This window comes from Anser anser (genome assembly GCF_964211835.1).
Source record: "Anser anser genome assembly, chromosome: 13".
Taxonomy (NCBI): domain Eukaryota; kingdom Metazoa; phylum Chordata; class Aves; order Anseriformes; family Anatidae; genus Anser; species Anser anser.
The window spans coordinates 10245454-10273264 of record NC_139734.1 but is presented as its reverse complement, the minus strand read 5'-3'; the positions used below and the strand labels follow the sequence as shown (position 1 = coordinate 10273264).

Sequence of the window (27811 nt, the reverse complement as noted above, 5' to 3'; positions counted from 1 at the left end):
TTTTCTATCAGCGGAATAATTTCATCTTTTTTTTTTTTTTAAATATATTCCTCCTTATCACCCTGCTTACGTTCAGCCGAATAATTATCTTTGCTCTGGGAGGGAGCAGTCCATATCTAGTTCATACGTCTCTCCCTTGAATTTTGTCTCTCATTCTCACATGCCAAGGCTTTGTGTTTTGGGCGCAATTAGGACAAGCTCTTGTTTTAGCTTCTGAAGGCTTGTGTATTTATGTTGCAGTTCATGTGTTTTCACTCCCCAGGAGCTTTGCTTGGAGTTTTAGCTCCCAGTAAACATACACTCAAAGTGTATTTCAGCCAAATCCATTGATTTTACCCGTTTCCAGGTCAAAAACATGCAAGTAGCAAGCATCACATGATTTCCATCCATCTCCTTATGGGTCACTGAGAAATTTGTGAATCCTTCAGTGAATCTGTGATGAGTCCTTGCGCTGCTCACTTGCTGCTCCCTGCCAGTGTATAGGACGTGCTGCAGAGCAGCCCCTGGCTGCTCAGGCTTCCTTGTCCATACGGATTTGGGGAGCACCCAGAGGCCAGCTCAGTCGGGCACAGTTCTCCTGGGAGAGCAGAGTCCCAGCGATACGGCTACCTGCACCCGGCCAACTAACGCTTCTCCTTAGGCAGGTTACAAGATACTGCTTGTCCAAAAGCTGTGCAGACAAGGATTAGTCCTGTTTGTGTTTTTCAGAAAATGTACAGCTCAGTGCACTCTGTTCATCAGCTGGTTATTTTTTAGCTACAACTCTAACTTAGCTCTTGGGCTCTAGGTTTTGAGTAAGACATCTCAACTGGGAAAGCAATGGCCCTAGTTGTGTGAAATGAACAAAGCAAATGATATTTTTCTATGAATATTAAAGCTGCTAAATGAAATACAGCAAACTACCGTATAACTTCTAAAGAACAGGATTCATCCCTGCCAGCCAGCCAGGGTTTGGGTTTTGTACTGTTTGAGGTACCACGATACATTTCGGCCAGCCTCAGCCTGTGGCCATAACAGCAGTCTTGATACCTTTAAAATTGCCTCTTTTATGCAGAATCCCACAGCTCACCTTTTCAGAACAAGGCAGAAGTCCAATAACAGGAGTTGGCAATTCGCTTAGGGTAGGCCCAATCTGGGAAGATAAAACACTGCCCCGGATAAGCCACCAAAAGTTCTGTCATTGACGCCGGAGCAGCCAGGGATTCCCCCAGGTCAGCTCTAGCAAACTTGCCTAAAGAAAAGGCTCATAAGTCAATCACCAAAGGCCCAAATTGCAGCCCTGAAATCTCCTGCCTAGCCACCACCTCTTGCTGGCAGTGAGTGATCTCTGCAAGGCTGTTACTTTTCTGTTAAGGCTCACGCTGCCTAGGGTCAGGCTTCCTTGTACGCCCAAACCCGTCCCTGCTGTGACACCTGCTCGCGTCGTCTTCATTCTGGGGAAGTCCTTCGGTCTAGTTTTGTGAAGTGACCAAAGCGAATGACAGTCCCTAGGGCTTTCACCGCTTGTCGGGAACGTCAGATGTCTGGCAAGAATCTCAAATGACACGGTTTTCCAAAACTTCTGGACAAATGACTAGCATGCACTGCTGGTAGAGAATGTGACACGGTCCTGCCATGCATACTGTGAATCCCTGTGTCCTATGCATTCCATACATGTGTGTTTCAGTCCAAAAACCTCCAGGAGGGAAGATGGGAGCCCTAAGGGAGGGGTTCCACACGTTGCATGCTGGGCAGGCAGCGGCACCTCCGCACAGGTGGAGCCTGATTGATGCATGATGAATGCACATCTCCACGGAGCCGCCTCGGTTGGTGACCCTTGTGCAGCACGTTGGCTCTGTAGGATCCTGTGCTGATGCCCTAATGCTGGGTTTGAGCCCTGGAACTTCATCAAGGGTTGCGGATTTGCATTGGGCAGCCCATCAAACCCGAACGTCAGCTGTCGGTACGCCACCCCTTGGGCACCAAGATCCCTTCTGAGCTCTGGCCCCTGGAGTCCGTAGAATTCAGGGTGCTCAAACCCACAGAGTTTCTTACTTTTGTGCTTTTTTTTTTTCCCAATATAAAAATACATTCAAGTCACTTTGAATGATATAGAAGGCAAAATCATCAGAAAAGCAAACTAAGAAACTGCCGAGGAATCCAAACTGACGTGACACAAATGCTGCCCCGGGAAGAGGGCCCGTTGCTGCAGCAGCCTGGAAAGCTGGGCTCTGAGCAGAGGTGAAACCAAATGTTCTCTGTTGCTGAGCTGATATTGCTGATATTGTTACCTCGGGGTTGCTACGAAATGTGCAAAGATGGGCTTGGGCTTTAAATTTAACGCAAGTCCAGGATCATAGCTGTGTGGAAATCGCTGGGGAAAGTGAAGCCAGATTCTGACTTCATGAGTATGTATTTGGGCATAATAACTGGGTTTCCTTAAATAACTTCTTAATTTTATAGAGCATAATTTACCAACATCGCCGTTTTGTGCCTGATGAGAAATCAGACACTTCATTAGCAGTGGTGCTGTGTCTCCCACCTCTCGTCCACCGAGGCAGTGCACCGGGACAGGGCGCCCGGTGTCTTCCAACGCCAGGAGCGGGGTGGCAGTCGCACCGATTTAGGAAGGTAACAAAAGGAAATTCTACCAGCAATTATTTGGGGACTCGGTGCGCTCTCCTAACTGCCTGCAGCTTCCCTGTTCTGGCCCTTTACGTGCGGTCCAAGGTTCTTGGGTTTTGGGGATGGTCTGTCTGAGCGCGGCTCGAAACAAACACGTTTAGGCTGTATGGGAAATGCGTGGATTTATGGCGGCTCTCAGCTTGGATTTGTGTTTGTCTTTGGAGAGAGATGTGCCTAGCACAAAGGGGGAAAACGAAACAGCTCTGCTGTTTCCTTCTCGCTAACCTGGGTTCACCTGTGCGAGGTGAGCTTAACCCTTTTATGAGCGCTACGAGCGTTGGCTATGGTGTAGTCAGGAGGTGGGAAATGCCACTTTTTAGGGAGAACTCAACCCTTTGCTCTTCGTACCCAGGGCTGTCTTTTCTGTGATTTGTACCCTTTGATTTGGGAAGAGAATAAAATCCACGGGTGTTTCTGTGAGGCTCCTGCGCTGAACGAAGCCGAAGCTGTGGAGGAAGGCTCCCGCCGCGCCGCGCCGCGCTCCGTGCTCACCGCCCGGCCGCGGGCCAGCCGGGCTTCGCCTCCGCGCGTGGGCGGAAAAATTAACAAAAAAATCGAAAACCCTTGGACCTCTGAGGTTGCTGGTTTCTGAGAAGAAAGCGCTGCTTCCCCTTTAAGCCCGGAGCGGCTGGTGTGTGTGAGAGTGTGTGCGGGAGCGTGTGTGTCTCCTCCTCTTTGAGTGACACAGCACTTAGATATGCCTATCAGTAACTTAAACCCCACAAACTCCACCTTCTAAGTGAGGAAGCTGTGGGTTGATGGAAATGTAGTGAGCAGATTGAGACAGACAGTGAATCATTAGCAAACTGCAACGCCAGGATGAACTTGTCTGGAACCTAAAAGGAGCAAACAGCCTCCGAGTCCTCCGCGGCGCTGGGTTTTGCTCCATACAGCCAAAGTGGATCTAAAAGCCGGCTGAGCCCCCCTCCAAGATGCTGCTGGTTTCCCAGCGGGTAGAAGCACCACGCATGGAGCCCCACATTCCGGTGAGCGGCAGCGCGGAGCGGCGCGGCACGAGTTGCTTGCGGGGACTTGGCCCGGGGAAGTTTTCGGGGGGCGCCTTCCTCGGAGAAGCCCCCCCCGGGACCCTCCCCCCAAACTCGCCCGAAGGATTGCCCCCGGCTTTCTGCTGGGGCCGGCGCGGCACCGCGTCCCCGGGGGGGACCGTGCACCGGGGGCAGGGGAGGGAAGGGAAAGGAAAGGAAGGGAAGGGGAGGGGAGGGAAGGGAAGGGGGCGCCGTGGGGCCGGGCAGGAGCGGGGTGCGCAGCGCTGCCAGCTCCCGGTGCCCCCCCCCGGCTGCCCGCCGCCGGGCATCGCCTGCAAACTTGGCTGCGAGCGCCGGGAAGGTGTCGCTGGGAGGGCGAAGGGGCCGCTGCCGCTCCGCGTTGGGGTTTTTGTGTTAAAAAAGTGCCGGTGCCGCTGTTGGCAGCGCCGTGCCTGGTGATTCGGGGAGCCTGGAGCGCGCGGTCCCCAGGCAGGGTGTTGAACAAAAGGCTCCGGGAGGAGCCGCCGCTGGGTCCGGGGAAGAGTGCGGGGCGGCAGCGCTGCCTCCTCGCCGGGGGACGGGGACCGGGACCGGGACGGGGACAGGGACAGGGACGGCCCCGAAGTGCGGGAGCTGCCGCGAACGCCTGTCCCCCCAGCCGGTGCGCGGCTCCCCAGCACACCCCGTGCTGACTCACGCTTCCAACTGTTCGGGGCTCTGCCCCCCGCGATTAACGCCGGGCTTCGGAGCAATTGCCGGCCACAACCGCGGCGCTCGGCTCTCCCCGGCCGCCCCCGGCCCCGGCCGCCCCCGGCCCCTTCCCCCCCTCCGCCGCCGCCGGGGACCCCCAGCCGGTCCCCCCGGGGTGCCCGGCGGCTTTGTTCGGGCACGGCGAGGGGGCTGTCAGAGGGACGAGCGGCCGCTTGGGGGAAGAACAGGGGGCTTCGCATCCCTTCGGGACCCCCGCCTTCCCTCCCCCGGGCCACATCTAAATTAAAGGGCCGCTTTTGTTCCCCGCAGCCCCGGCGCTGCCGAGCGGCCGCGGGGGCGCCGCAGTCCGGTGAGCGCCGCGCCTCGCCCCGTCGGAAGCGGGCGGGCGGCCGGTCCTCCCCCCTTCCCTTCCCTTCCCTTCCCTTCCCTTCCCTTCCCTTCCCTTCCCTTCCCTTCCCTTCCCTTCCCTTCCCCGGTGTGCCCGAGGGGGGCGGCACGGCGGGGAGGGGGCGGTGCCGGGCTCCCCCCTTCGAGTCCCTGCGGCTCGGGGGGGCGGCGAAGCGAGTTGTGTGTGTGTCCCCCCCCCCCCGTTATATAACGCCGGTGCTCCCCCGCTCAGCCCCCTAATCCCTGCGTGTTCCCCCCCCCCGCGGTGTGTCCTCCCCCCCCCCCCCCCCCGGGTGATGGGGAAATCAAGCTGCCGGTGTGCGAGCTGGAGCATATGGTGCCTCCGGGAGGGAGGCAGGCAGGGAGCCGCGAACGGCCTTGAACCTGCCGGCCCCAGCAGCTGCTGGCTGCCCCCCCCCTCCCCGCAGCTCCGCTCGGGGCCCCCCCCGGCCGGCGGGGCCCGGCCGCCCCCCTGCAGCGCTGCCGGTGGCCGTGCGAGGGGGCAGGGGGCGGCCCCGGGGCTGGGAGGGGGGGCTGGGGGGGTCGGTCCTGGGGGCGGGGGGGGCGGCCCCGGGGCGGGGGGGAGGGCGCGGGGGGGTCGCGGAGCGCCGGGGGGGCGGCATGAGGGCGGCCGCGCACCGCCGGCTGCAGGCGCAGCTCGAGTAAGTTCCGCGCTAGCACCTAAAAAAGCAGCCATCCGCTCCTGGCACTGCCCATTTGCAGCTCGCTCCCGCTGCCATATGGTTGGAAGGGGGAAAGAGAGGAAAAAAAAAGGCAATTTGGGAAAGATGCTCTCAGCTGAAGGGAGGAGGTGGGCTGGGGGAGCGAGATAGGAGGAAATTCCATGTTAGGAAAGCATTAGCAAGGGGTGACTTCTAATGTTTTCCTGCCACTGACGTTGACAGTGACACACATGTGTGGGCTGAAATTGGAACGTCACTGAGTTTTTAAACTGAACCAGGAAATAGTCTGTTGCTCAGGGATAAAAAACAAATAGTATGTATTGTGAGGCAGGTACATGCAGCTAGCAGCTCCTCTCGAGTGAGGGAAGAGCTGTTCAATGCTCAGAAGTGAGCAGCTCAAATTTAATTTAGGTTTTTATTTTCAGATTTTTTTTTTTAACTCCAGGTTTTTTGTCTCTATTTTTAATCCCTTTAACTAACGCTTCAGAATCAGAAAAGCAAATATTGACAGGGCTTCACTTGTAGTCCCTTGTAACTACGTAGGTTGAACCTGCAAAGTCTCTTGGATTTTTTTTAAAGCTAACACAGTTGTTAAAGGATCGGGGGGAGATTAGTGGTTACAGAGGCAGTTACATATATTCTTAATTCTTTTGTATGGCTCCCTGTTACCCAGGTAGAAGTGTTTTATAAATATAGTGTGCCAGTTTGGTGGGGTTGTTTTTTTTGTTTGTTTGTTTGTTTGTTTATTACTGATCTTGTTACTCATAATATGGTAGCACTCAGAGAGTTTATGTGGGAGCAGGGAGCTACTGTGCTAGATGCTTTCTGATGGTACGGGAAGATGTACTGAAAGAGTTCAGGATCCCAGGCATCGGGCTGGCCCACCAACCTGCCCCGAAATGCCCACCGACCTGCCCCGTGCAGCTGCAGGACAGGCATCAGCCCAAGCTGCCTTCATCAGCGAAACAAAAGTTAGGGAGGCAGAAGGTAACACAAGGACAAGAGTAAGTAAACTCCCAGAGCCGTCCCGTAGGTTAAGTACAGTGCAACTCACTGGTTCCCAGTCATTTAATCAATAAATGTTCTATCTTACTTGCTACTCTGATGAAAGTTGCCTTAAAATAACTTTTATGAGCGCGTAGCCATGGGAAGGCAAAGTAAATCTTGCAGAAGCTGTGACAAATGGACTTAGCCAAACCGGGGGGTGGAATAGTCGAAGGTTGGCTGAGCTTTTTAAGTAGGAGGAAAGGCAGGATCCCCAGGTTTTCATTGTTCCCTTGTGCTGGCTGTTTCTGAGTTGTCAGCGTTTTTCCACATTTAGGAGAAGGTGACTATAAGTTACGATTCATTAGTAATCGGTATGGTCTCCAAATAAAGATAGCTAAATCAGTTTAAGCGATGCTGGCGCCTCTCCAAGGAACCCTCTTTACATCTGACGCGTTTGCCACTCACTTCTTTGAGGAACAATTAATAATGTACGCTGCTATTTTTCCCTCTCTGGGAAGAGCAGTGGTGTAAGTTGGTACAAAGGCTTTCTACCTGACGTTCCAGTTTGACTTGCTATTAGAAAAAAGGGGAAAAAAGTATTGCAGACTGTAGGAAGAAGACACACCAAGGCTTTGCGTTGGGCTGTTTTATATCAATATTGATTTTTTAAGGGGGTCTGTGTTATAAAGAGGGAGCTTTTATCCCCCTGAGCTCTCTGGCAATTATCTTCCTGCCATAAATGTTGATACGCACATAATGGATGTAACTAAAAAATCTCCTTATCCCAGCAGAAAAGGCTGACTGTTTGTTGGAGCAGAGAGAATGCTGAGAGTGTGAATAGACAAACCCATATGTCGCTGGTGAGAGAGATAAATGATGGACGAACAGGAGTTGGTTACTATGGATCAGCACAATAAACCAATTCCCATCATACACCTCTCTTAATAATATACCAGTTTCAATGCCATTGACGGGTAACCTAGGTAGCACCAGTCAACTGTAAGTTTTTCAACTGTTCTTTTATACATCTCAAAGAACAGTTGGGACTGCTCTCATTTTTTTCAGATGGTGGGTGCTAAAATTGTGCAGGACTTCCTTCCTTGCCAGTAATTTTGAAGGGGAACTTCAGAGCGCTGCTGTAAAATGCCAAATGTGTGCGATGCTCTTGTGCACTTGTAGTAAGTTTTGTTTTGTTTCACCCGTAAAAGGGGTTCACTCCTACAGGCAATTGCTTAAAAAATATGTGAAGAAACTGTTTAGGCATTTAGTACTGCCCTCATTAGTGTTGTTCCTGGTTGTATGGGATATTGGAAGATACTGGAACATTGTTTTTTATCTAAGTGAAAATAGCAAAAGCACAATATTGTTTTATTAAAAAAACCAACCCTGCAGAACAGGCAGTGATCAATAATACAGTTCTGACTTTCTGTAACCCGTTTCAGGGCTGCCAGAAGCTCAAGGGAAACTTTGCAAAACAGTCTGTGCTTGTATCGTGGTCTCCTTCCCCTGATCGTTACTGTTATTGCTAGCACTTCACACAGAAAACCGATGTCTTTGTCAGTTAAAGGTTTCACTTTATGCCCTTCTCTTCTGCTGGCTGTTTTTCCCTGCAGTTTGCTATGGCCTGGACTGTTAGTGCTGATCAAAATAAAGGTATACCTCCGGGTGGCGGGGTGAGTGGGGCCCTGGGACTTGGCACTTCCCGAGTCACCGGTTGCACTACCAGGCAGTGATGCCATCAGAGAGGGGAGAGCTAGCACATGCAAACGAGCTACGAAGAGTCTTAATTCCTCTTGGGAAGCCTCCTCATGGATAACACTTTCCTTTTGCCTTTCCTGTGCACATGTGGAGTCGCGGAAGCTGCCTGGGAGTTGCGTTGGTGAGCATGGGGGATGTGCCAGGAGGGGCTCTGCCAGGCCCCGCGGTGGGAAAGCGGCCGCAGTGCTCCTCGCTCCTCTGAGGGCAGTGAGACACGCGTTTGATCCCAGCATTGAGGGCTCGAGGATCAGACCGTCGAATAGGGCAGGGGATTGTTTTGTGCCCCCAACCCCGTTTGGAGAAGTGAAATAGAAAGGGAGCGGTGTGAAGGATGGTGTCATGGCAGGCTGCGTTGTGGCCTTTCCTTTGCTCCTGTGGGGGAACAGTTGTGCCCAAGGGGTGAAGGAGAGGAAGGAGCTGCGGGTGCCTTCCTCCCTGCCTTGCCGTGCAGCTGGAGTGACGGGGAACGTGAGCTGTGCCCGGCAGCGCACCCACAGGCCTCTGCTGGGGCCCAGGCCGGGGAGACGCAGGGGTATGCGGGGTTTGGGATGGCCCCCTGCCGCCGGCACTGCCACCTGAGTACAATAAGGCACCAGCAGGCACTGACTGGATCCAAGGGCCCCTGCTCCAGGAGGCCACAGGGGCGCTAGGCTGACCAAAATTGCTCTTTGGGGACTGGTGGCCGTGCTGTGAGGGGGAAATGAGGATCAGCAACGGGCCCTGGCCGAGGGCAGGCAATGATCTGTTGAAATCCACTTCACTTTCCTCTGCAAGGGACTTGGCAGTTTTATTGATAAAGAAGCGTTACATAAGCACCCCATCAGGCATGTCCTAATTTGTTAATAATTGATGATCTGGGTAGTACAGAAATACCAGCGCTGTTCATGCACTCCCACACCGATCTGCAGTCCCTGCCAGCCCCACACGTTTGGCTTTTACTACAGTTGTAATACAGGCTGTTTTCCTTATTCTTTTTTTCTCCCACTGAGTTTCCCTGTGGCTGTGACTGCGGTGCCTGCCCTGTTTTCCAGCCCAGGTGGGGGCTGCTGGGGGCTCCGGGGCTCACCAGCTCAGGGGCCGGAGCTCCTCGGTGCTCCCCATTGGACTGCAGGCCACACTTGTGTGGGCAAAGAGCCTGGGCTGCCTCTTTAGTCTTGTTTTTTTTTTCTTTTGTAATTCTGTGGAATGCTCTTTTTCTCTAGAATTAAGCACCTGAGAACTCCTAGCAGGCTTGGGAGTGACAGCTACCCAGGACGTGCCTAGCTAGTGTCTTGAGAACAACACAGCGCATGTGCTGTGTTGTGGGCAGTGAAATCCATTGCCTGCATTAAAATCAGAGGCAGCAAGGTAACTTTCTAGTTATGTTGTGAAATATAATGCCATTGTTCAGTTTTATTAACATCCAGAGGTGGATTACCCGGCGGTTAGAAGCCTGTTCTGCTGTGCAAAAGCCTGTCTTTAATTTCAAGTGGCTGATCCTGATCAGGCAGTTGGAGCGTCTGTAGTGGCGACTGCTTCGAGCCCTGCACCTCACTTGTCGCACCATTTGCGTGGCAGCGTTGGCTACTCGAAGACTTGCTCCGACCTCCAGCGTTCCCCTTTGCTGCCCTGGGGTGCGCTTGCCAATCTCGCGTGGGCTTTGTGCAGCGCTGGAGAAGACTGGCAAGCTTTCTGCTCTGTTTGCTGAAGAGGGCCCAGCTTTCCTAAGCTGCCTGTCTGTCAGGGATTAATTTAACCTCTAATTACTACGTTTTCTTCACAGTTTGCTGCACATGAGCGTGTTATAACAAAAGCACAAAGAAGTATGTCATTTTATTTAGCCACTACTCTGAAATTAATTTAGGGGGTATAGAGTCAGATCTGACACACTTGGTGTTAAAATAATTGTGCTGGCATTAGAATTAAAGTACATAATCTTGTTGTTTCTAATGATACAACAGTACTAGTGTAAATAGTGCTGTTAACTTGTTAGTCTTAGCCACAGGAATAGAAGTGATATCCAGTTACAGAGAAATGCTCAAATGATCATGTCAACAAAAGTTTCCCCCAAATTGTGGCTTGGTTCCCAGCCCCCATTTTGGGTTAGGATTAGGTGTCCAAGAGTAGTTTGTTGTATTTTCTAAAAAGGTCTTCCAAACTGCAATAAACAAACATTTAAGATGGCCTGGGTTTCTTCCAGCCTGGATAATGACTTTTTTTTTCTTTCTTAACATGCGGCATCTTGGGAACAGTACAAAAGGCCATATGTCCTCTTCTGTCTGCTCACGCTGACATCAGAAATACAGTATTGCACATTGCACCGAGAGGAGTGTATAGTCTGGAAGGAAGGGAAGGAGTCTGGATATGTTATGAAACATATAATAAATTTCATCTTTTCAAGTCCTGTGTTCTGTAATGTTTACAATAAAGTAGGTTGCTGCTTTTTTATTATGTTTTTTTCATTTGAATCAGGAAAGTTTGGATTGGGAAATGCAGCTTATATTCAGTTTAGGCCAATTTTGTTAAAAGAGCTGTTGTTCTTCCATGGGCCAGATCCAGCAGCTGCCTCTTCATTCTGCCCCATGTCCACCACCTCTGAGCAGACTTGTAGAAATGGCTTTAAAAATGTAATTTCTCACATAGGCTTGGGTGTGCAGAATTGTTGGTTATGTGCTGGTGATTTATATTTAGTGGAAACAGAAGACGGGTTGTATATTTTTGTGTCATGCATTCAAGTTATAGAGCATGAGCTCAACTTGGTAATTCTCCTTCAGTAAAAGCTGTAACTGCGTTTGATGGGAAGCTTTCCCCAAAGATTCCCCAAGGTCAGGTAGGACATGGTTACGGAGTCAAATCTTGTAGTCCCTTTCTCAAAAGGAGAATTAATGTGGCATCGTTATCCAGGCTTGTGACAACAGTGACACGAGATTGCCAAAAAGACTAATGGAACGCGATGGATGATTGATTCTCTCTACTGTAGTAGATCAGGTTATTTCTCCAAATTCCTTCTTCAATACTCTGAATTCCCAAACTGTAACCAATTACTGTAATTATTTACTCTAATAACTTCTAATCAACAAGTAAATTGAACAGAAATTGAGATCAAGTGATGTAAGGGCTTGGATGGTTCGGTGAAGTGACAGCAAGGTATGGAGACTCTTCTGCTGATCAGCAGCTCCATGGGGTGGCTGTTGGATAGCGGTGTGGAGCCAGTTGTAGGTCCCAGTTCTAACTTTTAGTGGATGTGAATTTTCAAACATAATTTTGGAGATTTTCTAAAGTAAAAGCCAAGCCCAAATAATGTCTTCTCTCATTTCAAAACTGTCAGACTTTTTTCAGAGGGTCTGAATGCATGTAGCCCCACAGGCCTCCGGAGGTGGAGGCAATTTTTTGAGTAAACAGTCCTCAGGTTCTTACTTGTCCATTGTACAATGGGGATCATGGCGCTTTACCTTAAGGATGCTTAGTGAGAAGGTGAGGGAAATATCAGTAAAATGACTGAAATATTTAGTAAAGCATAAGTGCCTGTAACTAGCTAAGGTCTTTCTTTAGGGACTTTCCACGTAGTTGGAAAGTATCTTGAAAATAGAGGCAGTATATCTTACCCTGACACCCCTACCCCACCCTCCTATGAATGATAGTTTTATGCTTGATTTTGGCTATAATGCCAAAGCAAGTGTTTGTTTTGTTTTGTTTTCTGGCATCATGGCATAGTATCTTCCTTTTTGCTGAAACTTCAGAATTTGACATAAGAAGAAAGAGGTAAAAACAAAAAAAGACAAAAACGGCATTTTCTATTGGGTAACATTAGACAAGGACATTGGAGTTTGTCTAAATCCAAAAATTTCTGTTTGTCTTCCACATCAAGGGTCATGTGCAAAACATTTTCTAATATTTCAGTGCATAAAGCTGGAAGTAAAAATAGTACTGAAGAGTCAGAGTCAACATCCAAGTAGTTATTTTAATGTTTCATTTTCAGTCCCAGCCCTTCATAGGTTAAGTTTTGGGCAAAGTTAAACAAATGCATATTTTATGAAGGCATCGGTCATACACAATTCCACTCTGGCTCTAGAAGCTTTTTCCCCGTACAGTTGCATTAGTTTAAGTACAATTACACAACGTGTTTGATGTGGTTATCAGCATGGATACTGAGTATAATTTTATTTTGCTTTGACAAGTTGCTTTAAATCTTACTAGGATCTTCACAATTCCAAGTTTATATATGGAAATAATTTCTGAATTCATCTGGTATTTCAGTAACCCAGTAGATCGTGCTGATTGTCATACACTTTGAAGGACTTCACTTTTCCTGTTCTTTTAACTTACTTATTTTCTTAATTAACTCTGTTGATTTAAATAAAGTCACACAGACTGAGAAAACCCCAAGTATATACAATGCTGCAGTCAGAAATACAGGCAAAAGGTTTTGATCTCTGACTGCCAAATGGTGACTCATTAAAAAGGAATTTTTGTTCCTCCCTTTTCAAAGGGTTACTCACTACCAAGTAGTAAATATCTAGTTTTGATGCTACTACACTGAAATGCCTGACATTGTTGGTGTTTTAAGTCCAAACTGTAAGATTATTTGATCACAGGCTCTGTGAAGTTTGTTTTCCTGTTTTTTCTGTTAAAGAAATTCCCAAATAGATTTTTTTTTTAAGCTTTATCGTGTCAGTTTGAGCGTAGTCTAAAATGAAATATGTTTGGTTTATAATAACAGAGGACCCTTCCCATACGTCAAGCAGTGGCTCATTCAAATTATTTTTAAACACACAGCACTATGCAAGCACTAATTTCTTTCTAATTTTGCGTTGGGTAACATTAGACGAGGACATTGGGGTTTGTCTTAAGTCCAAAAATTTCTTTTGTCTTCCACATTAAGTGTTGTGTGCTAAATATTTTCTAGTATTTCAGTGCGTAAAGCTGGAAATAAATCATACTGAAGAGTCAAGAGTCAAAATCCAACCAAAAGAGCGCCCTTCTTCTCAATTCTCATATTAATCTTGACTCTTTGAGCCATCTCCATTGTCTTCCTGTTCTTACCTATTCTACACATTCAATGGAAGGGCACAAAGGTGTGTTTGAATCCTCCATCTCTATCTCCTCATCTTATTTATGGATTGGTTGGTTTGAACTTTACATAGCATCGGAAGGATGTTTTCGTGGTTGCAGCAACACTTGTGTTTGACTTGAAGCAGAAAGAGAGCGCGTTCGGGCTCTTCAGTCTTCATGAGAAATGAATCTTAGTCCCTGATCCCAGAAGGTAGATCAACCTTAATTTCAAGTGAAAGTTGTGCATCTTCAAATAACTTCTCGTGTCAGTTAAAGTTCAATATTCTTGAATTCCAGAGATGCAGATGGGTAGAATCTGAAGTTCAGGGCAAGTGTGAAGGATGTAAGAAAAAATGTAGATACTTCTTCTGATGCCTTTCTCCCCTCCCCTTCAGGGCTCCCAAAGTCTGTCAGCTTAATGCAGTGATTTGATTATGTTGTAGTGTTAAGCTAAAAGAATAAATCTGAGTGCCTTGGGAATGGGGAACCGATCCAACAATCGAAACCAAACAAGTTAATAAACATGAAGCGTTTCTGCACGCTGCTGCTGCAGAAATGCTACTTCCAGAAATGCTTGGGGCTGGCCATGGCATTGGACCAGTCAGTGGGTGTGAGGATGTTCTCTGTGCGCTCCACCAGTAACTGGGTGCTGTGGGGTGTGCAATATGTTTTGAGAGAAATGTGTGTCTTCCATTGGTTATAAATTTTGAAAATCTTGAATGTTGCAGGCTGAACCATTTATTTCTTCCCCCATGCTTCTCAGTCACTCCAATACATCTGGAAAAGCTTGACTTGGGCAGTCTTCGTTGTCCTTCCTTTAAAATCCTTTTGGTTCTACACATCTTCTACAAATTCTTTTTTCCCTCTTGACAGCTCTTCTCACCCTTCACCCTACCCCCAAAAATCCAGCCAGATACAGAGCATTTGAGTGACTGTCCACACAGAGAGTCTGAACTCCAAGTTAGCCACTCTGAATGGTTGCTGACGCTTGCATGCCTGGCCGCACACAATCTGGAGTCTTTTGCAAGGACAGCATGCAAAGAAATGTTCTGAGCTACAGCAACAGTGTCAAATGCTACTGTGTAAGAAACTCCCAGCTACCCACGTGCATGGAACTGATTTTGGATGTTGTTACTTGTGAAGATAAGGCATGAGCTAATTATTGAAAGTCTTATGCAAGCTGGCGGCTTTGGTTTTATCCTAAGAGTAGCAGCAACAGTGAGCGACCAGTAAATGACCGATTGTGGCCGCCTGCCAGTCCTTCTTTTGGATGATCTGTATTGGTAACTGCATGTCCTCTAGTTCATGATTTAAAATGGTCACCCGCTTTACAGCCCCCAAAGGCCTTCCCTTTGCTGGCCATTGTGCCCAGAGTGGCAGCAGGTTGGGGTCTTCGTGCTGGGGCTGCAGGAGCAGCAGCATTGCATGCTTTGCCCTCTGCTCCCTGAAATGCAGTGAGGCAAACTGTTACACTTCGCGTGGAGCGCATGGCTTGATTAACTCCAATTACCCTCCTGTCGGGCGTGTTTGCAATGCCAAGGGGATTAGGTGGCATGCATTTTCAAGAAATGCACGTTCATTATTAAGAAAGGTTGTGCAATAACATCCAGTGGTCATTTCCTTTCGGAGCGTAGCTCTGTGTCTGCAGCATAGCTGCTTGTTTATGCATACCACCGGCTCCCAGCGCGGAGGTGGACCAGCTCTGCGGCACAGGCTAGCCCAGCTGCACGGGCTGGGGCTGCCAGAGCCGCCGATGGAGAGGCAGGGACCTCCCGGCCTAGTGGAGAGCTCCAGGATACGAGGAGGCCATGGTAGGAGCACGGCAGCCTGGGTCGGGCTGGGACCAAAGGGAGGGCAAAGCCACGGGCTGGGGAAGCTGGGCGGGTATCAAGGGCAGGGTGGTGTGGGGGAAAAGGATGGAGATGGACGGAGATGGTTCCTCATGGGCATGTCTGCCAGATCGGCATCTCCTGTGGCTTCCACTTAAGCAGAGAATGTTTTTTCTGCCAGCTCACTCAGTGCTTCCTCAGCACTGACTTTACGGGTGCTGGTTTTCTTTATCTCTTGTATTATTGTTCTCTCAAGTTTGTGACTCTTCTTTTCTTCTTGCCCTGCTGCTTTTGTACCTTTGTTCGCATCGCTTTGTTAGAGAGATCGGCCTCTCAGCAGTGGCACAGAGGTGTGGGGGGGAGCCAGTGATCGCGGCCCCTTATCACTTCAGCTGATTTGGTCTGAAGGACTTTTCTTTGGGCCTGCTGAGTGCTCAGGCAGCCCAGCTAGCCTGGCCAAAGTACTGCCTGCCTTTTGGTGAGCCAGGGCCAGCACTGGGCCACACGTCGAATTGTGCCTGCACTGCTGCCCTTGCAGTGCAAATTCAATGGTTGGTGCTTTCTCCCAGCCCGCCTGGTTGCTGCCGTAGGACAGCCGCGGGTGCTGGGCGAAGTCTGAGCTGCAGAACTTGCTTCAGACATTGAGTAAACAGCCTGGCGCTTGGCCCACACGGAGCAGCCGCAGTGCCCGGAGCAGTGTGGTGAGCTGTCCCCAGGCCAGCTCGCAGGGACGTCTGCGCGACCGCAGCACGAGTGCAGGATCATCGTGCCTCGCCGCGTCCGGGTGCTGAAGGCGGAGCCCGCTGCTGGCAAGCCAACTTCCCAAACATCCTTCTTCAACAGAAATTTGGGGTCTTAACCTGGCTCTGGGTTCCACCAACCAGAAGAGAGAGTCATGTTCTCTTTTATAGCTTCTCCGAAGGAAGGAGATGCAATTCAGTGTTTATAAAGGCAGACAGGAAAGTAAAAGATTCTTTGGTTCTCTTCTCACACGTAGGAAAAATGAGTCACTCTGCATTTCATTACCGAATAGGAGCTGATTTACCAGTGTGCGTGCTCGGAGATGAATGCCTGTGGATGAACTCCTATAGTTTCCTCCATGACCATGCTGCAAATGGGCTTCAGCCAGCTTGATGTAACTCGTTCCGTGGCCCTGTGCTGTCTTTTGAAATGGGAGCAGCACCCTTCTTGTGATCTCCCAAAGACTAGAAGGCTGATTAACATGGGAATTCTTGATTAGCTTTAATTTAGCTATACTTCTCCAGGAACATACACTTCCTGAATTGCACAAAGACTCTTTAAACACAAATCCCAATCTATGTACTGGAGATCCTCTTGGTAGGTGTGGTGACTAAGATTAATGTGTGCCTGATGCCTTTCATCTCCCAAGTACTTCACACAGAACAAGCATTTCATCTTCACAAAAGATGTATGCGTTGGGTGAAATAAGTTTTAATGTCTGTCTTTTACTTTAGTAGGCAGGGAAACTGAGGCAGGGAGATTAAAGTCGCTTGCTCATAGTTACAAAGAAGGCGAGTGCGGAAACTGTAATTTCTGGTTTCTATCCGTGTCTCCAGACTCGTGTCTCTTCTTTCTGAGAAGAAGCAGTAGGACAGACTTCAGAGTAAGAAAATCGTAAGAATGTGGTGAGGCAACTCAGCAGCTGTTGCAACTGCACCTGTGGCGCTCAGCTGGTGCCTGGCAAGTGATGTGCCGCTCTCCTCCCCTGGAACTGCAGTGTGTCATCCACCCAGGTGTCACCACAGAGTGCTGGTTGGGTCACCAAGCATCCGTAGACCATCCTTAGGCTGATATAATGGCTCAGTTTAACCACTGGTCCAGCCGGGCCATTGGAGGCCTAAGTATGTGTTGAGATTTCTGGATGGCTTCTGGAGATGTTCCCTTGGAGATGGAGTAGAATGTGATTGAATAATATTACTGAATTTTAAGCATGTGTGAAGTGATTAATATGGAAAAATGATTTTTTTTTGCCTCTGACTTGGGTAAGGCCCCTCACAGAGCTCAGGGCTGGGCCAGGGCCTGGGTCAGCAGCAGTGCTGTGCCAGCCTGAGCTACAGCCAGGCAGAGCACTCGGTGAGGGCCCACACGTAGATCTTGGTTTAAAGAGCTTCCTATCAAGATGAGTCAGTGGACCAAGCTCAACATCCGAGAAAGTTCTTATCTGAGCACGCATCTGTCCTTTTGAAAGAGAAACGGGGCGGCGTGCGGCCCTGCCAGCAGGCTGGCTGCGGTGGACGGCCCGGCCTGGTCAGGGGAAGCACGCGGCAGAGCGACCGCCCCTCGTCCCTCTGGCCCCTCATGAAAGAAGAAGGAGATTGTCCTTGTCCAAAACTGGAGCCTGCTTTGAGGTTGCGGCTGTAGAAGCTGCTTAGTTTAGTCTAGCACTGGCTATAAATCCCGTCCCCGTTCCGTGTGGAGTAACGATTTTTAGGCGGCGGTGAGGGAAGGGAAGCGGGCGAGCAGAGCGGTGCCACCCCTCTCCTTGCGAGGCCACGGTTCAAAATGTTTAATTAGTTGTTTCGAAACGGTGCCTCGCCTCCTCTGAGGGAGGAATGATGTATCAGCAAAAGCTGACCAAATTGATGTAGCAAATCAATTCTATGGTAATCCGTTTATTTAAACTTTGGTACTTAATTTTATAAGCTCTTCTCAAGTGTTCCCGTGCTCCTGTTCATTAGCCGGTATTCTTTTATGCTATTGCTTGGAGGTTTGTGCTGCAGATAGCAAAATGGCCAGACCATGCCACTCTAAACTGCCTCCAAATGTAATTCGAGCAGGTCTGCAATAACAGTGCTAAAAGAAGAGCTATTTAGTGGCATTATTAATGGGCAAAGAGTTCAGGCAGGATTATGAAAAAGTAAATTTTTATTAAGAGTGGAGGAGCTAGAAGAATGGACTGATTGCCCTGAGTCCTCTGGGCCCTCGAGCAATCAATTTCCCTTTCTAGTATTCAGTTACTTGCTAATTGTATTGATTTTTATCAAATATGTGTACAAATCAATTTTATATTTTAGTGCTGTTAAAAGCTTCCTTCCTTCCTTGCAGGCAGTGGGGCTCTGATCATTCTCGTTGTCTTCTTCCTTGATTTTAGTGCTTTTATCTTAATGTGTATTTTCTTTAGGATGTGCATATTTTCCTTTAGGACTTTTCTCCAGACATTTGACCGGGTGGGGATTTTACACGCATGCTTAGGGTTGGAGCAAACAGACGTCACTCGAACAAGAGCTCTGTGGACGCGCTGGAACTGTCTGCTGAGGTCAAAATTGCAGGAAAGGGATGTGTTGTGTCAGAAAATGGGTGGGTACAAATGACCGGAGAGAGTGACCCCCCAAAGAGCAGGAAGCGCTGCTAGCACAGGAGATGAATTGTGTTGCAGAAAGGTTGCAACTGGAAACAAAGAGTGGGAGAAACGCTGAACATGGCGCACTCTGATCGAATAAACATGAAAACGAATGGGACCAAAATGCGACTCTGAAAATAATGCAGGCTGCTTTGTCAGCGTGGACTCCAGCATTTCGGAGAAGTAACTCACGCGCTTTACTTTAAGTGGTTGCTGGAGACTTCTCCAAGCAAAGGGAATGCATCAAGCTCTGAACAGAATAAAACAACATTCTCCATTTGTGTTTGTTTATGCCCATGGCGGTTTAAATTGTTCCTGTCAAGCTTACCTATTTTTTAGGATAGCACACGCTTGCTCTCTTTTTAATGCAAGTTACACAGTTTGGAGTTGGGGAGAGTATCTCTGGCTTTTGTGTAAGCCTGGGAACTTGGCTCTCGTAATTGAAATGTTTGGGTATGTGCAGGCTGTCAGATCCCGCCCGAGAGACTTTGAACTTTCCGTGGTGTGAGCAATAGGCACGAGAACAAGAAAAGTGGGAGAGCAGAGCTCGAGCCTGCCTCTAACTGAACATCACACTGCAGAGTTTATGGCGCTGTGCTTTCTGCTGTTATTGCCAAGGCACTTTAAAATAAAAAACTCATATTCTTTTCTTCAGGAGGGAATTGTTACACTAGCAAGTGTCCAGGTATATTCACATATCCAGTAAAATACATTTTTCATTAAAAAACAAAAACAAAAACAAAAACTAATATAGTGGAAGAAACATAAAGCACTTTATATTTTACACTGATCGCTTCTGTCTTTTTTGCTCTGCTCCCTGCTTCTGCTGCTGTCCCTTCCTTGTGCAACAGCCCCAGCTGGGATCCCCAGTACGAACCACAGGTTTCACAGCCGCTCCTGTCTGCTTGGCAGGGCTGTGGCACGGGGACGCACATCCGCAGCCGTACGTGCGCTGCGCCTCGCCAGTTTGGATGGCACCAGGGCAGCTGGGGCTGCTGTCGGGAGCTGCCAGCAGCAGCTCTCCGTGGCCCCACCGCAGAGAGCAGCAGCATCCTTCGCGCCCCGCCGCAGTTGGGCTGTGCTGCCTCGCTGCTGAGGCAGCTTTTCTCACTACCGGCTCTTCGGTGTTTCCAGCTTCACTGTAGGCACCTCAACCGTAATCACCGGGATAATATTTTAGAAGCTGGTTAGGAGAAGCCAGTCTCATTGTCCTTTGATCTCTGTGCACAGGAGGATTCTTTGCCACATTCCCAGCTAGCGCAAGGCTGGCCGTATTCTGCTCGTGTCGGTGCTGCCTGCTCTGGAGGCTGGCAGGCGGCGTAACCTGCGGGTAGGGGCTCTCTGGGAAGGGAGCCGGTGCTAGCGTTGCCTCTGGCTTTGCATAATCTAGCAAACTGTGAGTACGTTTTTGTCATTAGGTTTCTACAGCACCTCTTGTATGAGAAATCACAAACTGGATAAGCTGTACGAAGGGTCATTACAGCAGAGAGAAGATAAACGTACCGGTTCTGCTGGAGGCTGTCCTCAGGCTGTTTGTTATGTGTCTCTAACACTGTCACTACATCACACACTTCCTCGATCTCCGTATTACCCTACAAGCCTGTCTAATGGGATCCTCTGTTGCTGATTCCGGCTTACCCTGACCTACTTCTTTCTTGTGTCCCAGCAAGCTGTCAGGAGCTATCAGAGCACTGGGAGCTGAAATAAACACTCACTGAGGGGAAAAGCAAGACTGTCTCTAGTGAATTTAATTAGCTTTCTTTAACTGGCTTGTTTGCTTTGTAAATCACATCATTTTTAGTCAAATTTAAGGGATAAAAAAAATCTGTAATTAAAATCAAATGATGCACAACCTTATCAAAAGGCAAGGGTTTTAGAAGTTCAGTACAAAAAGTCTCTTAGTTTGTAAACATTTATGGTGCTCTGAATATTTTAGGGAGAAGAAGGGTGAATTTGAGACGCTTTTTGGTTTGGGCATCTTTCTTCAGATAGGCGGGAGATCGTTTTTATTAGTTGATATCTTTACTTTTCTGTGAATTTGGAAAAAAAAACCTCACTGTTTTTTGGAATTAAGACTTGAGTCCTTTCATCAGTAGTGCCAGCTTACTGGATACAATTTTTGAATCCAAATAAAGATTCATAATGTTTCCTTCTGTCCTGTAGCCAAAGCTTTAGTTTACTATCCATAGTTTGAATGCATGCTGTTGCGCGAGGCTGTGGTTTAAAGCATAGCATCCCTTTGCAGTTCTGTTGCGTTCCTCAGCATTAGCACCGAAATCATTGTAATTTTGGCTCTGGCAAGCCAATGAAGCACTGTCTCGGCCAGCCATCACTGGGCTGAATTTTAAAGTGCTTGTAGTGTGTTTATCAGGCAGTATGTTATGTCTTTAAGGTGCTTTACTGTGTTTCGGTATGGCACATATTTCTCTTAACAATTGATGTTCTTGCTCTTGTCAGCATAGAGTCTAATCCTCTTGCTGCTGAAAATGATAAAAGCCCTATGAATTCCTAATATGTCTTATCAGAATCTGGCCAAACTATAAAACGTCTGACCTCAACTTCTGATTCTTCTTCAGCAGAAATATGTTTCTTCCTTGCGTCACGCATACATATTGATAGAGCCTCCTGAGTACTCGGCTTACAGAAATACACCCATCCTTGTGCTGAGCTGCAACATGAACAGAAAAGGATTAAAGGATCACTGAGAAAGAGATGGGTATGGATGAATTTGCAGCGTGCAGAAAGGTGAAATACGGGATAAAATGACTAGCCAAGAGTTTGAAAGGCGTTCAGAATCTCTCACAAAGCCGCAGTACTTCTTCCAGTCCTTTGAAAAGGCTGTAAGATTGGCCAGCCCATAGTACCCCCCAGAGAATTACTTTTGGTAATAATTGCATTCAGGACTATAATGAGCAGCCTGATGGCTTGATGACTTCTGAGTAACTCTCCAGCTTTCTGCTCGCTGCAAGATTTTCAAGAAGGAAAGGAGAAATGTTCTTTCTTCAGAAGGAGTTTTGGAGGTCCCTTGGCTCAAACTGCGTGGGACAGGACACTGTGGTGGTGGGAGGGGTGAAGTTTGTACGGAATTGTTTGCAAAGGGAATATGCTGGCAGATTTCTATAGTTTTACAGAATTCAATCAAAACAAGAACAGCCAGGTGAGTGGGGTAAACCAGCAGCAGTCAGATGAAGTTAAGTGAACTAGGTTTGCTGACCTACAGCATGTAGAAATAAAGCAAGGAAAGCTGAGACATCCCGCTTGAAGAATCCGCATATCTTAAATGCCGCCTCTGAACGGAGACCAGAAAAATTATAAGTATTGTAACTTCAGAAAGTTTGCTTACATTCTGTTGCTTTACTTGATCCCGACTCTCCCTTGTGGATTGAGGTCTTAAGTATTTTTGGCATCTGAGCTGTGTAGAGTGGGAGGAATACACATACTTCTCTTGGGTCATCACTCCAGGGAAAGTGGGTGAGGTGGCTGTTGCAGAGCTTTTATCGTAGGCATGGGAGCAGACCTGTTAGATAAAGGGCTGTCCCTGGAGCAGGATAGATCTTTATAACCTGATCCAGTGTGAAGGGCAAGAAGAACACTGTGATCTCCCTGCCCAGGCAGGAGGGTGAGTGGTGGAGCAGTGGGGTGCCAAAAGAGGTAAGGCTGCGTGCCCGGCTGGACCCACTGAGCGGGGCTGGCTGCAGCTGGGAGCCGGGCAGGAGGAAAAGGAGACTCCTGCACTGTGGGAAAGCAGGAATTTAGTGTGTTTAGCAGCAGCCACGTGATTAATCGCTGCGTGCCTGTCATCTCTGCGATAGCACCGCAGTCCCTCCATTCATCTCCCTGGCCTCTGCTCGGCGGGGAGAGTAGCTCCGTTCTCTCAGGGCACGTTTGCTCGTGGCAGAAATCAGGAGCGATTCTGCCAAGGAAGGGATCAGTCCCGACGTGTCTGGGGCACCGCTGTAATCTGAATAATAAACACTTAATTCCAAGATCCTCATATTTGGCTGAGGTTGTTTTGTTAAATGATGCTTTGCTTAGAGGACACAGAAAGGGGCAAATGTTCAGTAAGACTTGAGTCGTTTAACTTAAATCAACCTCCTCCTACCCACTATTGACATATCAAGAGAACCAATGAGGCATGTTTAATTACACATGCACCGAGTTTACAATTAGTCTGCAGACGGTGATTTTTTTTTTTCTTCTGATGCAGCAAGGAAACATTTGATCCTGCAAAAGGCCTTATTAGCTGTAATACGAGCAGGTTTGGGGTTGTTTGGTTCGTTTGTTGTTTTTTTTTTTTAATTCATTTTAAATGTAAGTGGAATGTTTTTTATCTTCTAGGTCAAATGATTTAATCTGATGCTTTAATGTGACATGGTTTAGCAATCCTTCTGCTCCCCTTCTGCTTGTAATAAGTGACAAAAGTATGGCTTCTTGCCTGATAAATGGGTTAACAGTATTCACAAGGCGGGTAATAGAAATCCATATTAATAGGTGGAAATTGGCTCTTGATGCCAGGCAGGAGAGTCTAATGAAAGTATTATTGTTTTAGCTTCCAGCTCCTTTGGAAGCTGAAAGCTAAATGCCTGTATTACATTCTTATTACCTATTTATCACACCATATAGCTGAGTGGATGTTTATTAAATTACATTCATGTTTAATGCCTGTTTGTATACTTTTCACTGAATGTGTTCTCAAAGGAAATTTTCTGGAAGCGTTTCAGAAATGCACAACTATTTTCCCATTCTCTTTTTATAAAGTAAAACCATTGTTGCCAACTGTCAATATACAATTGGCTTGGAAATTAAATTGTTTCCTGCTAAGCTGTAAGAACCAGCTAAACCTACTCTATTTAATTTTGGAAATAAATATTTAAAAAGCTGAAAACACACGGTGTTCTTGGGTAGGGCTGACTCTATTCTAGTCTTTAAAAATACCTGAGATCCCAAGAGTTGGGCTTACCTAGTTTCTGCTTTAATTTAGCATTAAATTGCTTCATCAGGGATTTTACATATGACCTTCTGTGTGTTTGTGATTCTTTTGAGAATATTTAAAATAGTACTGAATACCATCAAAGATAAGAAGTTAGGAGCCCTTTTTTATTAATCTACCTACTTACGGCGCTTCTCTGGCGCTCCATTCTTGTTTTCTTCTTGAAGCATCACTTTCAGTTCATTCCATCTAGGTTTAACAAACCAAAAACCACAAAGCAACCCAGCACAGCTCAGGTATTCCCACACAACTCTGACCTGGAAAGCATCAGGGTCTCAAGGGCTTCCTGCGAGGGAAGAGATCAAGGGAGGTAGGCTTTGCATTTTCTTCCGCCCGCATGGGCCACGGCCCGTCCCCGCAGCGCAGCCCCATGCCCACACAGCCCGACGGCTGACGCAGCCTTGGGCAGGGTGTGAGGTTGGTGAGGGTCAGGGCTGACAGCCTAGGGCTCCTGCTTGCATCTCTGCCCGCCGTCCTGACCAGCACCTGCCTCTCCACACCCGTGTCCTGCGCGCTGAAACCAGCTGAGAGGGGTGCCCAGCTTTTCCACAGGCCGTGTTTGCCGGTCCTGAGCTGCACGGGCCCGTGGCTGTAAACCTGTGGTGGTTTCCTCCCAGACAGGAGGTTCGACTCCTACTCTCACACCGAGAAATACCTGTAATGGGTAGAAATCCCAATCGTGCATTCTCTCACTTCACCAAGTTACTCACCGTCAGCTTGGCAGCAGCGGGCCTGGCACCGCCAGCTGCAGCGGCCTCAGCCCGAGGAGCGCGGCTGGCAGTGTCGGCTACAGGGCCGGGGCACCCATCAGCAGCGCCAAGTTCCTTCCTGAAAGGCTTGGATAGCTCTTGGCTGCTCCTAGGTTAAGTTTGGCATGGTATTGTGTTAGTCCTTCGGTGCGGCCTGTGGAGGAACGTGATGTGAACCACGCTTACTTGCTTATATTTGAAAAAGTCGGAGCTGCTCTACGTGTTTCAGCTCTCTGCTGTGCAGACAGTAACACAAACACTCTCACTGCTGTCATGAGCAGGTTAATCGCTTGATCACTTTTACTAAAATTTTGCTGCTCTTTAAAAAGCTAGTCTTTGTCACTAGTGGGTCCTACAAATACACAGAAAGTGCATGTGCCTTCAAGATGGAGCAACTGAAAAGTATTTTGTATAAAAGAATGTCATGTTCTGCTCCTCTCGATCCTGATCTGCATTATGAATTTTGCAAAACAATCCAAAATACTGTTGCAATCATACTACCTTTTTTTTTTCTTTTTAAATGGTGGGGGGAGAAACAATAAATCACTCTCCTGGACTATGTGAAACATATGAGAAGTAGCATTTTGAACAAATTTCAGCAGGCTTATTGGGTGTTCAAATTTCAGGTGTCTTGCATTAGCAAGCTACTATTAACGTTTTCAGAGCCACTGCAACTGTTCCTTAGATTTTATATTTATTTAAGAATATATATGCAATTTAAATTAGTATATATGTTTATAGAGAGAAACTCTGTTAAGCATTTTAGACATCAGAGGAATAGGCTCAGAGGAACAGGAATTTGCACTGTTATTCTTTCAGTTTTAATTCCCTTAAGTTCCTTTTCAGTACTTGAACCTCTGCCTTACCTTTGTGTTCGCTCAGTTTGATAAAGGCTGTATGGACTAGTTTCGTTTCTGATTACGGCTGGTCTCTAATAGTTTTCATTCTTTTGGCTTCTCATATCCAGATCAATGTTTCAGTGTGTTTGCTGCGAGCACTGCAGGGAATGATTTTTCTCTTTTTTGTACCCCATTAAAACACATTGCAGCACTTTGCTGGTCCACTGTATTGTAACACTTGTAAATTATAGATCCATTTGAGTCAAAATATCTCTTCAAAACAGGGCATACAGTTCTTTTTTGAATCATATTTATATAAGCATTGCATTGGATACTTTTTTATTGTTAGGTGTAGTGTAACAATACAGCAGAATTTATAGCGTTGGAAGGCAGTTGAAACATTTCCATAATACCGCTATCATTTTCTGACACATCTTCATCTCTTATCTTCTTCCAGGCATTTGTGATTGACTGTGTTCATTTTTTTGGTTAATGACGTCCTTTAAGATGAGACTTTGCAAATCGGTGTTTGGGCGAGTCTTTAATAAGCTTCTGTACTTTCTGATGTCATTTATCTTACTCTCCAACAGTTTGTGCAGAGTTAGGTGAACTTGGATCGACAGTCAACGCAAAATCTGTAACACAAGGTAGAGATCTTGTCGATCCTGCGCACAGCATGACAGCAGTGCGTGGGACTGCAAGCAAGAGCAAAACCACTGCGGGTTTCAGAGGTTTGGACAGGGAATTCCCACGAAGATTTTGTGAACCCCATCTTGCCTGGTAAGGCACAGCCCAGGGCCCTAGGAAAAGTTCAGTGACAGCCCTGCCTGAAGTCATGGGGAGACGGAGAAACTTGCACGTGGAGCACTTCTGTTGCGAGAGTTTGTCGGCGGCGTATTGATTGCGCAGGTCAGTGGTGAAAGGTCAGCAGCTCTGCTGTGTCGGCAGATAGAGACAGAGGAATGGCATGTTGAGGTCACATTGGGAAGGAATTCAGTCACGCCGAAGAAAGAACATTTTAAAGCTTTATTTACTCAAAAAGGGTCGTGAGGTATTGAGCTTGCACATTTACAAGCCTTCGGTGTAAGATTAGGAAGCCTTATTCTCGGCTTTCACTGGGATTTTTCCCCTTCATTTTACAATCTGTTTTTAGAGTTGAACAATTTTTAGCTTATCACTGTAATGCCTTCGCCTGCTTTTGTTTCTTGCAAAGCATTACAAAGATATTTCTTTGTGCAAAGAAAGACTGGTAATTTTTTATGAAGTACCAGATTTCGAAGAGATTATGCTCTGATTCATTTACATTCATTTTTCTTTCGTTCGTTCAAAGTGCCTGTGGAGAGCTGAGTGCTGTTCATGCAGTTTGTTTCTATTGTGTTTTTCTTTTACGCTATTTGAAGGTAACTATTCCATGGCAGAGCTGCGATTTAACACATCTGAAAGGGAAGCTATGTTAAGGGCAGAATTTAAATCCTGCTGAAACCAGGAGGACTCAGGTCTGAACGAGGTAATTACACTGATTATCAACTGGTGTATGCTGTGGTTTCGACAGGCTGTGTAAAAACATTCCTTTTCATTTTATTTACTCCATTAAGAACCAATTTAAATGAAAGCTAATAGGCCATTCTGATACTTTGAAAATGTTCCTATCCAAACAGCTGAATTTCACATTTTTAACTAACCCGACACAGATTTTATTTGTGCAGATAGGGTGTTAAGGAGATAGCTAGCTGTTTGCCTGAGCTGGGAGCTGCAGCACCTTCCAATAAGCATGGTATTTCCTCAAATGCAAAGTCCTCTTCCAGACCTTCTCTGCGCCCAAATTCTGGTTAAATCAGGGAAGTGATACATAACCTTTTCAGCCCAGGGAGCCCACCTCGAGACAAGGATAGCGGGTGGAGAGGCAACTCTGCAGCCCCTTGAGGATGAGGGTGGCAAACAACGTGCTTGTTTGCTGTCTCAGGTTTGGCATAACGGCAATGAGAGAATAAGATTTGCGTTTATAGAAGATGTGAGAAAATGTTTGTGTGCTGGAGACAGGGTTGCTTTGACTGATGATTTTAATATTGCCACTTATTCTGGGCTTCTAAACTCCAAAATTACATTTAAAAAAAAATCCATGTCTCTTTCTCCAGTGATTCAAAGACCCTGAGTTTATGATCAGGGTAGATTTTTTAATATTTTAATATTAAAACTAATAAATCCTGCCTGTTAGATCTTCCAAGACTGCTCAGGTAGGCTGCTTCCCCCTGCCATCCTTCCTGCAAAGCACTTTGTGAAGACCAAAGCGCGTGTTTTCACACAGGTCACTGCAGACACGGACATCTTCTCTAGTGGAGGTGCTCGGGAGCATGTCCAGGCACTGGAAGCATCCCACCAGGAGCTGGGGATGGCACCCACAGCCCCCATGTGCACCCCCTGCATCTGCTGCCAGCCAGTGCCTGTACCTTGCTGCAAACACTGTAACACCCCAGTGCTTCTCTGCCTTTTGTGGCTGCCTTTTCTCTGCTCTTGGACCATGGGTATGGATGGAGGATGATGGTGTCCCTGACGGAGCCATTGGGGCCAGCATTTTGGGTGAAATTTTCAGCATACAGGGAAAACAGCTGTTCAGAGACTGTGACCGATGTGATGCCAAGTGCAGGGATGTGTTATGGATGCGTGGTGCTGCTGAGATTCCCTGCAAGTCTCAGTGCTGGAGGAGGGGGTAAAGGGCGTGCGTTGGGTAGATCAGTAGCAACTGTAGGAAAAGAAAGACCAAAGTGAAAAACAACTGAGTTTTAGTTTAGTTTATTAAGGAGGAGTTTAGAGGCCGCAAGGGATAGAGTGTTACTTG

The 27811-nt window shown here is 47.5% G+C and overlaps 1 protein-coding gene and 1 long non-coding RNA gene across 4 annotated transcripts in view; one reads left to right on the top strand and one right to left on the bottom strand.

Moving 5' to 3' along the window:
• The first annotated feature begins 3004 nt into the window (after positions 1-3004).
• MAMLD1 (mastermind like domain containing 1) overlaps positions 3005-27811 on the top strand; it is a 78636-nt gene continuing 53829 nt past the window's right edge. The window contains exon 1 of one of the 3 annotated variants that reach the window (XM_083797161.1): positions 3005-3650. In XM_083797161.1, coding sequence (XP_083653287.1) covers positions 3597-3650 — 54 coding nt within the window. In that variant the 5' untranslated portion in view covers positions 3005-3596. Of the gene's footprint in view, positions 3651-14878; positions 15019-27811 lie in introns of those variants that run through there. The other 2 variants (XM_083797159.1, XM_083797160.1) reach the window with 2 other exon arrangements.
• The window catches only part of LOC310880825, a 32825-nt gene continuing 20216 nt past the window's right edge, over positions 15203-27811 (bottom strand). Inside the window, exon 2 of the long non-coding RNA XR_014571939.1 lies at positions 15203-27715. This is a non-coding gene — a long non-coding RNA (uncharacterized lncRNA). The remainder of the gene's footprint in view (positions 27716-27811) is intronic.